The 13456-nt window shown below is 46.2% G+C and overlaps 1 protein-coding gene across 1 annotated transcript in view; it reads left to right on the plus strand.

The window, feature by feature from the left end:
- The window catches only part of NUB1 (negative regulator of ubiquitin like proteins 1), a 316976-nt gene that overhangs the window by 165281 nt on the left and 138239 nt on the right, over positions 1-13456 (plus strand). The window contains exon 12 of the mRNA XM_069211094.1: positions 4449-4601. Within this exon, the coding sequence (XP_069067195.1) occupies positions 4449-4601 (153 nt within the window). The remainder of the gene's footprint in view (positions 1-4448; positions 4602-13456) is intronic.

A 13456-nucleotide genomic window follows, 5' to 3' on the forward strand; every position in this document is an offset into this window, starting at 1 on the left:
CAGCTGTGCGCTGAGGAAGTGTAGCTTTACATGAAAATTAAAAGAAGGACGAGGTGGTCTTGGGGTTAATCAAGACACAGACAAATCCCACAACTGGGCACTCTTGTTCTCAGAGAAACGTCAATATGGCAACAGGTGGTAGTTCTTTCATACTCAGATATCTCTTGAAAGAGGACATCTGCAGGCCTCGAAAAATCATAAAAATGTATTAGACCTGCAGGTCGAGTAACTTGTATAATCTAACTTCACCCGTAAATGGGTCTCAAATTGTGTGACCCTAGGCAAATATTTTATTTTACAAAGTCGCTTTTTTCTTTATTCTTACATATGAGTGCACCTTCAAATATGTCATTTCATACATTTACCGCTAGAGTAGTTACTGTTTTGCCACTACTCGGACACAGCTTGTTTCTTACTGCTGAGATGGTAGCACCACTGTGAATTAGGGAATCAATTTCCCCACCTCCTACCTTAATTGGGAACATGGGATTCTCCTTAGGTGTGTCAAATACCGTCATCATAAAGCGCTAGGCTCGTCAGTTTTCTGCTGCTTGGGTCATCTCTCTCTCGCGCTCTCTCTCAGCGTTGTCCTATGCCGATCCATGTTGCTCCTGAAAAGGGTTCCTCAGGGAGTGCTGCGTTTGCTTGATGTTTCTAGACATGGGTGGTGCTGATGGCTGGACCACATCCCTGTAAAACCTGTCAAACCTGTCATACCTGTTGTTTCTATCTTTTCTCCCATACCAGTCATTCTATCTCTTCTACCTCTATACAGTTTTGGCCCCAGTTCCCATACCTCCGGCAAACATAGCACTGATCACTACTCTTGTCTCTTCTCTGGAATCCTTGTCCTTAATCCTGTCTATGCCGTGCCCCCTGATAGTACATGCCCTCTGACTCCTCCTCTCTTTGTACTTGCTGCAACATCATCCCTTTGTCAGTTTTAGCTGAGTCCTTCTTTACTTTGAAAATACCATTCCTTTCCATAGTTGCCAACAGCGTGCACAACTCTTGATATCCTTTAGTAGACCAATCAGGATGGAGCAGTTTACAACTATGGGCCACAGATGCTAATAATCCATTCATAAGTGTCTGAGTAGCCAGTACTTTATATGCCTCTGTCGTGCGCTGTACCCCTGCACTATTATCCAGCCTGAGTTCTGCAGCGTGGCTGTTACTTGAGAAAAATCACCATGTTTCATGGCTAAGCCATTTATTGTGTCCCTGACAGACTCTAACCAATTCAACAATATATTCTCTGTGACATCCATATTATTAGTCAGTATTGTCCAATCTCTTTCCTGTGGCATTTGGAACGCACTCTTTACTAAAGACCATCTGCTACCATATCCTAGTTTTAGTAACATTTCTACCAAAATTCTTTATCCTTTCCAAACGTTACCTACCCCCATCCCACAAGACGATATTTTGCGCCTTCAGTGGGACGTGCAGCCATTTATCTGGGGAGAGGAAAACACTCTAGGTTTTTTAATACAGTACTGATGTTCCCTAGGGATCAGGGAGGGCTAGCTTGCCCTAACCTTCTTGAGTACTAATGGGTGGCCCACCTTCGCTACATTTCAGAATTGGTCAGTAGGGAAAGTGGAAAAACATTGATTTCAAATGGACCGGGCAGTGGTCTGTCAGACCCTTCTGGGATCAGGCGTGGCTTCCTCGACATGGGAGGCCAAGGAGCGCATACATTGTGTTTCTAACAAAAACAGTCATGTAAATCTGGGACGAAGTTGCACTAAAGCGAGGCCTCACCACCTTCCCCTCCCCAAATACCCCCATAATGCACAACCTTGATTTCACCCCTGCACTACAGGCACATTCTTTTTCTCAGTGGGAAGAAGGGGTCTGCCGAACTCTTAAAGACCTCTTTGAGGGTGACTCCTTCAAATCCTTGGACCAATGTAAGAAAGAGTCCCATCTCCCTGAAGCTGCTAGGTTGCAGTACAATCAGCTGCAACACTGAGCCCTCCACACCTCCAATGTTCAGGGAGCGACACAACACCTTTGACACTATTGTTTGATTGTTTGACGGGACACAGAGGCTAATCTCTTGCACATACCATGCCCTTCGAACACTCCACACTCCCACGTCCCCACACCTATCAAGTACAGTGGCGTGCCAACACACCTGAAGTCATTTCCCAGAAACAATGGGAACATTTGTGATGGGACATCCCCCAAATTAACAAAAGGATAACCCAGTACTAGACAGCATACAAGGTAATGACGAGATGGTACCGCACTCTGAAGCGACTCCGCTCTACGTACCCCCACCTCCTCCCCCGTGCTGGCATTGCACTGCAGCCCAGGGGAATTTCCTACATATTTGATGGTTCTGCTGAATCATTTTGACGTTCTCAAAGAAAGTGCTTAGCCACATTAAAGGGGTCGGAAGCTTTCCGCTCCCACCCTCCTGCGCCACAGTAATCCTTAGCATCTGCCCTACAAACCTGGCAGCAATGAAAGATACCGAGTGGCGTTTAATAAGTCATATGCTAGGCACTGCCAAGCAACTTGTCGCCTTACATTGGAAGAAGGTCACTGTGCCTCCGATTGCTCAGTGGTTTATATGCCTTTGGCATGTGCTAGCAGTGGAATACCTTTTACCAAAGATAGCCCTCACAGAAGCTAAATTCCCTCATAATTGGCAACCCCGGCAAAACTATTTCACACAATTGGAATACTCTTGTTTTACACCTCCTTGACTCAAGGCCCTCAAACTGTTTGACTAACTTGGCATTTAGTTATAGGACTTACCAAATATGAGATGCAGCTTCGACTACACGCCACCGAACCTTCTCCTGCTTTACGACTCTGCCTCCTGAACCTCCCCAATCCCCACCCCTCTGGAACAGCCCCTCCTATCCACAGAATTGTAACACTGTTCTTGTATTTCTGTTTGACCGCAGGTATTTGTTGTTCTCCATTCTGTCATACTTAAGTACTGTTTTATCGTACCTTTACCTATGACACGCAGCTCCTTTGCTGGTTTGACGCTCACATGAGCCTTCAGCGCCCGCCTTAACATGTGGTTTAAATGTTGTTCATATACTGTTGTAGACTGGTTGTCATTTTTTGGCACCTGAGAGCATAGGATGCGTCCACATGTTTTTGTAAGCTGTCTCTTCCTTTTTCTTTTTTTCTGATTTTTTTTTTTTTTTTTTTACTGTCAAAAAGTACCAATGAAATGATGCATAATCATTTTTTTTTTTTTTAAACAGCAGAACTCATGTAAAAAGTCACATTGTGGTCAGAACATAATGATGAACCGACATTTGCAATGGAGATAATTTGAAATGAAAGAGAACTACCTTTTTTAAAGGGACAATGACAATAAATGTCATCTTTATTTTGGACATATGCTGGTATCCCCTGTAATGCAAACATAGTTACAAAATACATCTTTTGTACGTTTTAAGTGACTGCAAAATAATGTAGGCTACTCCAGTAGAAACACTCCAGTTGAAATTGCATTCCAGGAAACTTCGAGACAGGAGCACAAGCAACCCAAGACCAATTTTAGCCTCTACAGGCCTTGTGAGTGAGATATAGCATTAGTCCTGTCACAGTGATTATGAGACATGGCATGTCTGTTTCACTTACAGCATAAATTGCAACAAACAACAGGGTGATGGAATGAATGCTTGAATAATCTTTGCCACTGGTAATTGCTCAAACCACATTCCATTCCATTGTTTTTGCCTACTGTGTCTCTCTAGACAGTCTTGCCATATGCAAATTTGTCTTGGTACTGCTTGAATGGGAACAGTCTAGCCTGAACTGCCAGGTCAGGACCCTTCTGGAAGGGTACACAAGCAACCCAAAGGGATTTCAGCCTCTTTAAACTTTGTCACTGAGGTATTGCCTGTCCTGTAACACAGTGACCCATGTCTGGGCATGCCTTTCAGACTTAGGACGTAGACTGCAACATATAACAAGGTGATGAAATAAATGCTTGAATTGATCATAGCAACCTGCAATGCTCAGGGCCACATTTCAAACCATTCCATCCATTCCTTCCTGAAGGAGACGTCATCTGGCAGGTCAGGACAGACTGATCCCATGAGGAGCAGGGTCAGTACTGATTTGCATAAGGCGGGCCTATGTTTAATGTGGTACAGAGGACAATGAGAGATGGGTTGGGGTATTGCCCAGACCGATTGCCAGTGGTTTTGACTAATCCTCCCATCACTTTTAATGTGTTTGATGTAACTTGTAGGCATGGCAATGCCATTTTACCTAATTTAAACTTTTGTACTCTGCCGTGTTTCAAATGTCCCACATCAAAGTTTAGGTTATGGTCGTAGTTGCTAAAACTGTGTGCACAATGTGTCTGTATCTAGACTTTGCACACTTACTTGAAGTTTGAGGAAACCTGTGGATTAAGAGCTCTGGAAATAGTAACAAATATAGTATTTGTTTTCTTTTTATAGGCAAATAATTTGTACAAGGAGCTCTACATAGATCCTGAAAAAGTCAACAGTTTGTTACAGCTCGGATGCTCACCTCAGGAGGCTCGACTTGGGTTGAGAGCTTGTGATGGAAATTTGGAACATGCTGCCAACCATATTGCCACCAGGAAAGAGGTAATGTCTGATGTTCTGTAAATTTCAAAGCATGTGGATTTATTAATTCAGAAATCTCTTGTTTTATGGCTACAAGCCTGCACCTTTATTTCAGAAGCCTAAACGACTGTTAGTCGGTTGTATGCAGATCTATACAATTAATAGTACTTAAAGTTTTTTGAGACCATGATGATGACACTTTTTTAAAATATATACAGTAGGGCTAATTTGCATGCATATCCCCTTGTGTAAAAGGTTCAGTACCTTTGTCACAGGCTACTCAGATGTATTAGCTAACACTAAAGTGAAGAAATTCTCAGGAGAGCTCTTGCACTCTGCAATGCTTTATAATTATTTATAAAACTAACTTGACTTGAGCTGTCTTTGATGTGTGGTAATGCATCTTTTATTAGTTCTGGCAAGTGATAGTTTTGGCAGTTCACCAGAGCTATTTACAGCAGCGTATCAGCAGTTGATTGGTTAATAGGTGTTGCAACTTTTCTTGCAGGGAAAGGCAGACTTTTCTGTCAGACGTTGCTTGGGGACTTTTAAGTCTGGCACAGCAGCTGTAACTTTGGAGTGTCAGACAAATTTTCGGATGGCATGCTTAGAGTGGAGCAATCATGTTAAAGGAACACAGTTGGCTTTAAGGACAGATCAGCAAGGAGCCGACAAATTGTGTATCAACTAGAGCAGTGGCTGTTAAACGGTCTAGCTTGCAAACCCCATTGGATTGTTAGAGGACATCACCCTCATCTCAGATGGCACCATCTGCAACGCCCCTCCTTGCCATTCACTCCTGACTCCTTCTGATGCTTTTTAGAAACATTCTTGATTACCAGAGCAGATTAAGCTTACTGCTGGTGTGTGCTGACAAGGGCAGAATAATTTGTGTTCTACTCCAGTGCTAACACTGTGTACTGCACTGCCACACATGAACTGAAGATGCAGCCTCTGGCATGCCTCCCTGGTCATAAAGGGTAGCTGGTAGGCAGGGATGTAAGGGGTAGTGCCCACCAATCCTGGAAGTAGAAAGGAGGATGACAGTAGCGGAGGAGCTTGGCACTTTAATCTAGCTGACTGTGCTGGATTTTGCTACATACAATTGTGAAGGTTTTTTTCTGAGTAGGGAGAGGGACACATCTGTGCATGTCCTGAATGATGAATTATTCAGCCTTAACCCCCCAAGCCAGGACAGTGGTTACTAGTGAGGGTGTGTGTGTGTGTTTTTTTCAGCAGAATTGTATTCTTCTGCCCTGGGGTGCTAACTTCTGTGGCCCAAGGTCAAGTAAACTGGAGAGCTTTTAGCTACTGGGCAGCGTAGGCCAAGGAGGGAATAGATGACACTTTCATCTTGTCTAGGTGAGGGCGCCATCCACCTTACATATTCAACAGTTTCCTCTCTAAATGGCACATTCAAGAGGTCTGGGCTGGAGACGGGCAATGTTATTTGGAAGCTGCACATGGTAACATGTCAGGTTGGCAGGGGTTCATGGCTCATGGTCTGCTGTACCTTCAGACTTTCTGATCCTGGGCCAAGGTATTTTGGGCAACGTGAACTACAGCTACAGATCTGATCCAGTTGAAAGGTAAGTGCGCACCTGAAGCAGGGTCTGTGGTGGATAGCTCTGTTTGTGAGGGCTCACTCAGCTTCAGTGAGCATCGTGTTTAGGTCTGTCTTTCGTTGACTCCCACTGGCAAGATTCACGCTTCTGGAGAGTGGAGAGCACAAAACCTAAGAGAACACTGAACTGGATAATCCTCAATCCAGTCCCTAAGAGGAAACTGAACTGGACAATCCTCCGTCCAGTCCCTAGGTCAGTCTCCACTTACCTGGGCCCACACTATTTCTGCTTCCTGACTGCTGTTGCTGCCTGCCTGCCGCCTCCCCTGTCCCAGTACTAACTGACACATTAAGGGCTACAGAGGACCTTCCAGGCCTCTCATGAGGAGTATGATGGACCGCTCAGCTGCATTGCAGTACAGTATTATTGAGCATTATTCAGGTATGCATTGTATGGACATTGGGGTGAGTGGGTGGCTGTTATAGTCTACTACTGTTATGCATTTGTGTACACTGGCAGTCATCATTCCCGGTGAACTACCAGATTCTGTTGGGCATTAATTTATTATCTCCTTACCAGTCTGCATCCATGCATTGCACAACAGTGCACACCGGCATCCACTGCATCATCTTGGCCCACCCACTCCCTCCTTCACTGAATGGAGAGCAGGAAAGGAAACCATTACTACCAGTACAATTTCCCAATGCTGCTCTCTTTGCAGTGAAAAACTGGGCATAAGGGTAGATGCTTTTAGAACATGCCTCAAAAAACAATATCTCTGTGTTCTTACCTTTGGGAGTAGTTGTTTTTTTGTTGGATCATTCTAGATTTTTCACCTTGTGAATCTCATCATGTGCCAGACTGGGTCTGGAATTCATGCTAAAGCTTCTGAAAGAATACGTCTGGTAGCAGGTGGCACCATTGGCCTTCATTGTGACTCTGGCTTGCCTCCAGACAAGATTATACGGTGCTGCATGTATGTACCACTCCGGTGCACTGATGCCAGTTCCTCTTTTTCAATGCACTTCGATGTGAATCCTGAGCTTGCTACTTTGACTTTCAAACTCAGAGTTTTCTATATAAACTTTTTCAGCAGTGTCCAGGGATGCCATCTGACAAAATCCACAGGGCTTAAACCATGGTGTAACCAGGTTTCCAGCACAAACTGACATGATTTTGACAAATTATTCCTGAGGCATATTACAAAATTTATGGTGCAAGAAGCTGACCTCTGTCTCGCTGATCCTGCTGTGACATCTGCCGCTCGTCCAAGCCAAGGTTGAGAGACACGTTGAAGAGAAAAAACTAAGAATCAAGAATGGACCTCTTTACTCCTTTGATTCTGCTGCGTCAGTGAGCGGTCCATTTGTCACCACTATAAAGGCCCAACTCTGTACTTGAAGTCTGTCTATGATCCGATTTTGGTCCTAGAGCTGATGCTTCCTAGATCCACAGGCCATTGTTGACTGTGTCACATTACAGCCTTCATGGAGGACATACTATAACTCTACAAAATTCATCTGGATCCCTCAGGAGTCCCTTAAGGCCCTATTGGTCCTTGGGGGCTTCAAGCTGGGCTTCCACCAGCAGTTCCTTCCCTGGTGCCGACATAGACTGTACTGCCTCATCCCATTCTGTTTCAAGCGCTGAGCCATGCCTTGAATTCTTTGGCACAGGCCCCATTGGGTGTTCATTTATGTGCGCTGACCTCAGCTCCAGGAGTGTTGGTACCAGATTCCGCTCAGACTCTGATTGCAGATGTGGAAAAGACATCGGCAAGGCCTTGTTCAAAGCTGCACTGTACACGATGATGTCATTTGCTAAGTGATTGTACAGACCTGTTCTCCAGGCAGAGAGGGTCTTGTGCTGCTAATTCAGGTACTTTCTGGTCCCCAAGAAGGTCCTCAGAGTCTTCATACACTTGCTCAGATTCTTGTGGCTCTGAATCCAGAGCACGGGATGATGTTCCTAGAATGGCAGAGTACATGCTTCCCTTTACCTAAGCTAGCCTCAGACCACCTTCAGACAATATCATTACTGTTTACTCTAGGATTTTCCATGAGTGACCCCAAGTTCCGTGTTCAGCCTTCTCAATAACTTCTCTTTATTGGGGCCATCTTCAGTGGTGAATGTGTGATGCTGACCTGAGCTTAGATAGGCTATTCTCCCTTCCCCCTTTGGAATTAGTGGTGAAAGATGCATCCAATTTTGGTTGGGGCGGTCACTTGGACAACATGTCTCTCCAGCGGTCTCTAGTCTCCCATCAAGCAGTGCTATTACATCAATATTTGGGAGCTGCACACTATCCTCCTGGCCTTCAATGTGCTTCTTTTGTCCATCAAGGGCAGGTTGATCCAGGTGTTAACTGACAACACGACCTCCATCTGGTATTGCAACAAGCAAGGCAGAATATTGTCCTGAGCCCTCTCTAGATGTGATGTGCAGTGGCAGTGGCTAGACCTTCAGAATGTCTCCCTGACAGTGAGTCAACTGACGGGCTGCTCACCATCATGATGACAAAGCTCAGCAGGTGGTGTCTTGCATATCATGAATGATGCCTGCATCTCGAGGTGGTACAGTGTACTTTTGCCCAATGGGAAATGTTCTTTGATGGGTGTTTTTAATTTTTCAAACAATACTCAGTGTCCAGCCTTCTGCAATGTAGAGATTCCATCACAAGAGTCTCTAGGAGACATGTTCTGCCTTCATTGGGCTTCCAGCCTCCTTTCTGCATTTCTGCCTCTGTGGCTGATCTTGCAAGCCCTGAAGAAAGTCGGATAGGACCAAATGCAGCGGATTCCAGTAACCCAGGATTGGACCAGAAGGGTCGAGTACTCGGAGCTGCTGAACCTTGGCATCTGCCCCCATCTTTGATTTCCTCTTCTAGAGGATCTACTGTCCCAGCAACAGGGCAGTATAACACCCAAACCTCTACTGCATATATCTCCTTGTGGAATTTGAGGAAAACCCACTGGGAGGTTCGTTTCTACAGTTAGAACTGGTTGATGTCATTTTGGCCGCACACGCCCTTCCACAGAATCTGTTTTCTAAGTTCTTTTCCTAAGTCAATTCTTGGTGCTGAGAGGTCAGATTTTTTTATTTTTTTTGGTTCGTACTGTGTTTTGTTCACAAGGCAGTACTGTGGGCACTGGTTCAAGTTTCTTACCAACTCTTTCAACTTTTCTTCATTTGCCTGATCAGCCCTTCTTCTTCAAATCAGTGGTAGTGATGCATTTTTTAAACAGCTTTTGCACAATGTCTTCCCTTGCCCCCTTCATTGTGCTTTAGTGGAACCTCAGTTTAGTTCTGATATTCTTGATAAGTGCTCCTGTCAAGTCTCTTTTTTTTTTTTTAAATATATTTTTATTAACATTTTGTTTTTACACAGTTTCATGTTTGTTCATATTACATGCAGTTTTGCGTACGTTGTTATATTCTACTTTTTGCTCATTGTTTGCACTCTTTATTATCGTTAATCTTAATGATTTTTATTCAGTAAATTATGTACATTTACTTTGTTAAGTTACATTTCGTTACTGCAATTCGCTGTGCAGTGTATTAAACAGTCAACCATCAAACTTGAACCCCTTCTTCTTTGTAACTTGGGAGAGTGGTGTTTGGGGCTAGGTACGGGAGGGTAAGGGTGGCGGGAAGGGAAGTAAAGGTGAAGGGGAGGGAGACCCGAGGTGCTCGGTGTACAGTCTCTGTTGACAATCAAATTGAGCTAGTTGGATGTAGGGAAAGGAAGAAGGGGAGAAAAAAGAAAAACAAGGGACCATAAACGGTCAACTTTTACGGCCTCGTGCGATTGGCTTTTGTGGTTGCTAGCTTGGCGGTACTGTAATGTACTCGTTTTTGGGTGAGGGAGGATGGCAGTCCAGGGCGCACCGGCATTCGGTGAAGGTGGCGGGTCGCTCACTTTGCCTACTATTTTTGTCAGTGGCTCAGGGGTCAGGGATCCAACTATCCTCCTACCTTTATTCTTGATGCATTCTATGTGTGGTTTGGGTCTGATTTTGGGTGCCTATCTATGTGTTTCCACCATTTGGTTCCATCCTCAGTGTGATTTGAGTTGCACTGGTTTCTCCTACTAAGCTTGCCAGTCTCCTATTTATATTCTCCCAGTTCGTCATTATATTCTCCCACCCTGGGGCTATAGGAACCTGGCGTATATTTCTGGCTTCTTCCGCCTTTAGGACCTGCAGTTCAGCTCTGGACCATGTTGATATATCCCTTTTCCAGTCAGACAGTTGAGGGCGAACCGCAGCCTTCCAGCCCCTCGAGATTAGTCTCTTATAAAGGGCCAAGGAAAGGTCCAAAAAGCGCCATTCCACTTTTCCGCATAGCGCAGCTGGTCTGAGACCCAGCAGGCACAGTTCAGGGGTGGGTCTCAACTCAATTTCAAACAATTCAGACAGGTAGGCAATATTTCCCTCCAGCCCGTCTGGATCGCTGGACAAGTCCAAACCATGTGGTCAAAGTCTGCCCCTCCTCCTCCACATCTCGGGCAACTCCCTAAAGCCCCTCCGTATATACGGAACAACCTGTGAGGCGTGAGGTAGGTTCTGTGCAAATAATTATACTGAATATATCTTAGCCGTGTATTACGTGATATTTTCTGGGGGTAGGCCAGTGTTCTCCTCCATTCGGAGTCAGTTAGTTCCCGCCCAATTGTTCCCTCCCACTTTCCTCTTAGCGACCGTAGTGGATCCAAGGCTGCCCCTACTTGGGCCCGATATATTTTAGTGATCAGATGTGATTCCTCTCCTAATGTCAACAGCGAGTGCAGGACCTCGTGTATAGTAGGCTCCGCGTTCACTGTGCCCCAGTGGGTCTTAAGAGTATGTATTAACCTCCCATAAAGCAGGAACTGCCCCCCGGGAACCCCTTTTTCCATTAATTCAGCGAATCCCCTCAGCACTCCCTCCTTGAAGAGTCCTCCCACCACTTCTATTCCAGCTGACAACCAGGGGCCAAGTCCGGTGTTTCCCGGCCCACTCCCCCTGGGTTCTATGGCAAGCACCGCTAGTGGTAAAGCTGGGGAATATGGGGGGCCCACTCCCACTCTCTTCATGCATCTTTTCTAGCATGCCAGCGCCACTTTTATCATTATATTGTTCCCAGGGGGGGTTATCTTCCTGTTTGTCATGCATGTCGCAATCCACGCCGAATCTATTGTTCCTTGGGCTGTGTATAGATCAAGCTGGCCCTGGCCCACGAGCCAGCCGGATATCCACTGTAGTTGGGATGCTAGATAGTATGCTTCAAAGTCGGGGGCTCCCATGCCACCCGCATTTGGTGGTCTGCAGATAGTTGCAAGTGTAGTTCGTCTGCGCCCATTGTCCCATATTAGTTCTCTGAGTATTGCATTGAGGTCGCGGAACCATGCTCTGGGTATTAGTAGTGGCAAGTTGGCAAAGTAGTAGAGGAGTCGGGGGAGCATGATCATCTTGGATAGCGCCACCCTGGCCATCACCGACAGCTTCAGAGAGCGCCAAAATTCTACTGAGGGTCTCAGGGACCGGAGCGCGTTACCAAGGTTGCCCTCTCTTAAGTCTCCCACGTCATGATAGATCTGGATCCCCAGATATCTAAATGTCTGTGGGGCCCATTTCAGATCTGTTGGGCATGTTGCAGGACAACTATATCCGGGCACCAGGGGGAACACATATGTTTTATTACGATTAAGTCGCAATCCCGACACTACTCCAAATTCCTCCAGGGCGGACAGGGCCCAGGGGAGGCCACTCGCCCCATCTCTAAGATAGATCAGGATGTCATCTGCATATAGCGATATAATGTGGCCAGTTGGTCCCCACTGAATCCCTCTGTCAGCTCCCTCCCCTCGTACCCAGGCCGCCAGGGGCTCCATCGCCAGAGCGAACAACAATGGGGATAGGGGGCACCCCTGTCTGGTTCCTCGATGTACTGGGTAGGCACCAGAGATTGTCCTACCTGTCTTGACCCTCGCCAGCGGGGATGAGTATAACAGGTCCACCCATTCAACCCAGCTCTCCCCCAGGCCCATCTTTAGCATTGTCGCCCTCAGGTAGTCTCACCTAATTGAGTCAAAGGCCTTTTCAAAGTCCACTGCTGGCAGGGTCCCGGTTGGCGGCTTCGATTCACTAGGCATATGTATGATAGAGAAAATACGCCTAAGGTTTAGGGAGGTGCTGCGACCGGGTATGAAACCGTTCTGATCAGGATGTATCAGGGTGGGCATAAGGGGCAACAGCCGGTTTGCCAGGATCTTACTGAGGATCTTAAAGTCGCTATTTAGCATTGATAGCGGGCGGTAGTCTGTCACTGATGCCTCCTTGCTATTTGTTTTAGGAAGTGGCACTACCAATGCCTCACGCAATGTGCGTGGGAGTTCTCTGTTCTTTGCCGATTCCATATACATTTCTAACAGTCTGGGGACCAGTAAGATTTTATATTTTTTATAAAAGTCCATAGGAAGACCATCTGTACCCGGGGTCTTCCCAGGGGCCAATTGTGTAATTGCCTCAACCGTCTCATCCGCAGTCACTGGGCCCCCCAGGCCGACACTGTCCTCTGGGCTCAATACTGGCAAAGGTATCCGAGCTAGGAAGTTGTCAAGGGTCCCCCTCTCCATGTCCGTGGGCCTCCTATATAGGTGTGTGTAGTAATCTCTAAATGCGTCGTTTATGGATTCTGGGCTAAGTCTACGTGTACCTCCCCTGTCTAATACACTTGCAATAGGGTCACTATCTCTATTCGGGCGCACCAACCATGCCAATAGTCTACCAGACCTTCCCTCCTCTGACTGTATGGATGCCAAGTGTCTTTGCATATTATGGCATCTAAGTCGCTCTTCAGCCTGGGAGTACTCTCTACGTGCACGATCGTACTCTTCGTCCACTTGCCCTGCAGCGCCCTGTCTCAGCTCCCCCTCGTGTATGACTCTCTCCAGCGCGTTTAATTCTCTCTCGAGCGTACGTTTTATCCCTACTGACTGGCCAAGACAGTGACCCCGCGTCCCCACTTTGAGTGTCTCCCACTCTATGGCTCTGGAGGAAGTGGATCCCTGGTTAGTTTCTATAAGTTCTGTTAGGTAGCATCTTAATTCCTCCCTATATGCCTGATCTTCAAGCGCTGTCGGGAGCATTCTCCATGCCGGTATGGGGGGTCTGTCCTGTGATGCTCTCCACGTCAGTAATAGAGGGTTATGGTCTGATATTGTGCGGGCAAGGTATTCAGCATGGGTCACTCTACGAGCCAGTCCCGCAGTGCAAACTATCCTATCGATTCTGGTATGTACCTGGTGAAGACCCGAATAAAACGAGTAGT

This window comes from Pleurodeles waltl, chromosome 10, assembly GCF_031143425.1.
Source record: "Pleurodeles waltl isolate 20211129_DDA chromosome 10, aPleWal1.hap1.20221129, whole genome shotgun sequence".
Taxonomy (NCBI): Eukaryota; Metazoa; Chordata; class Amphibia; order Caudata; family Salamandridae; genus Pleurodeles; species Pleurodeles waltl.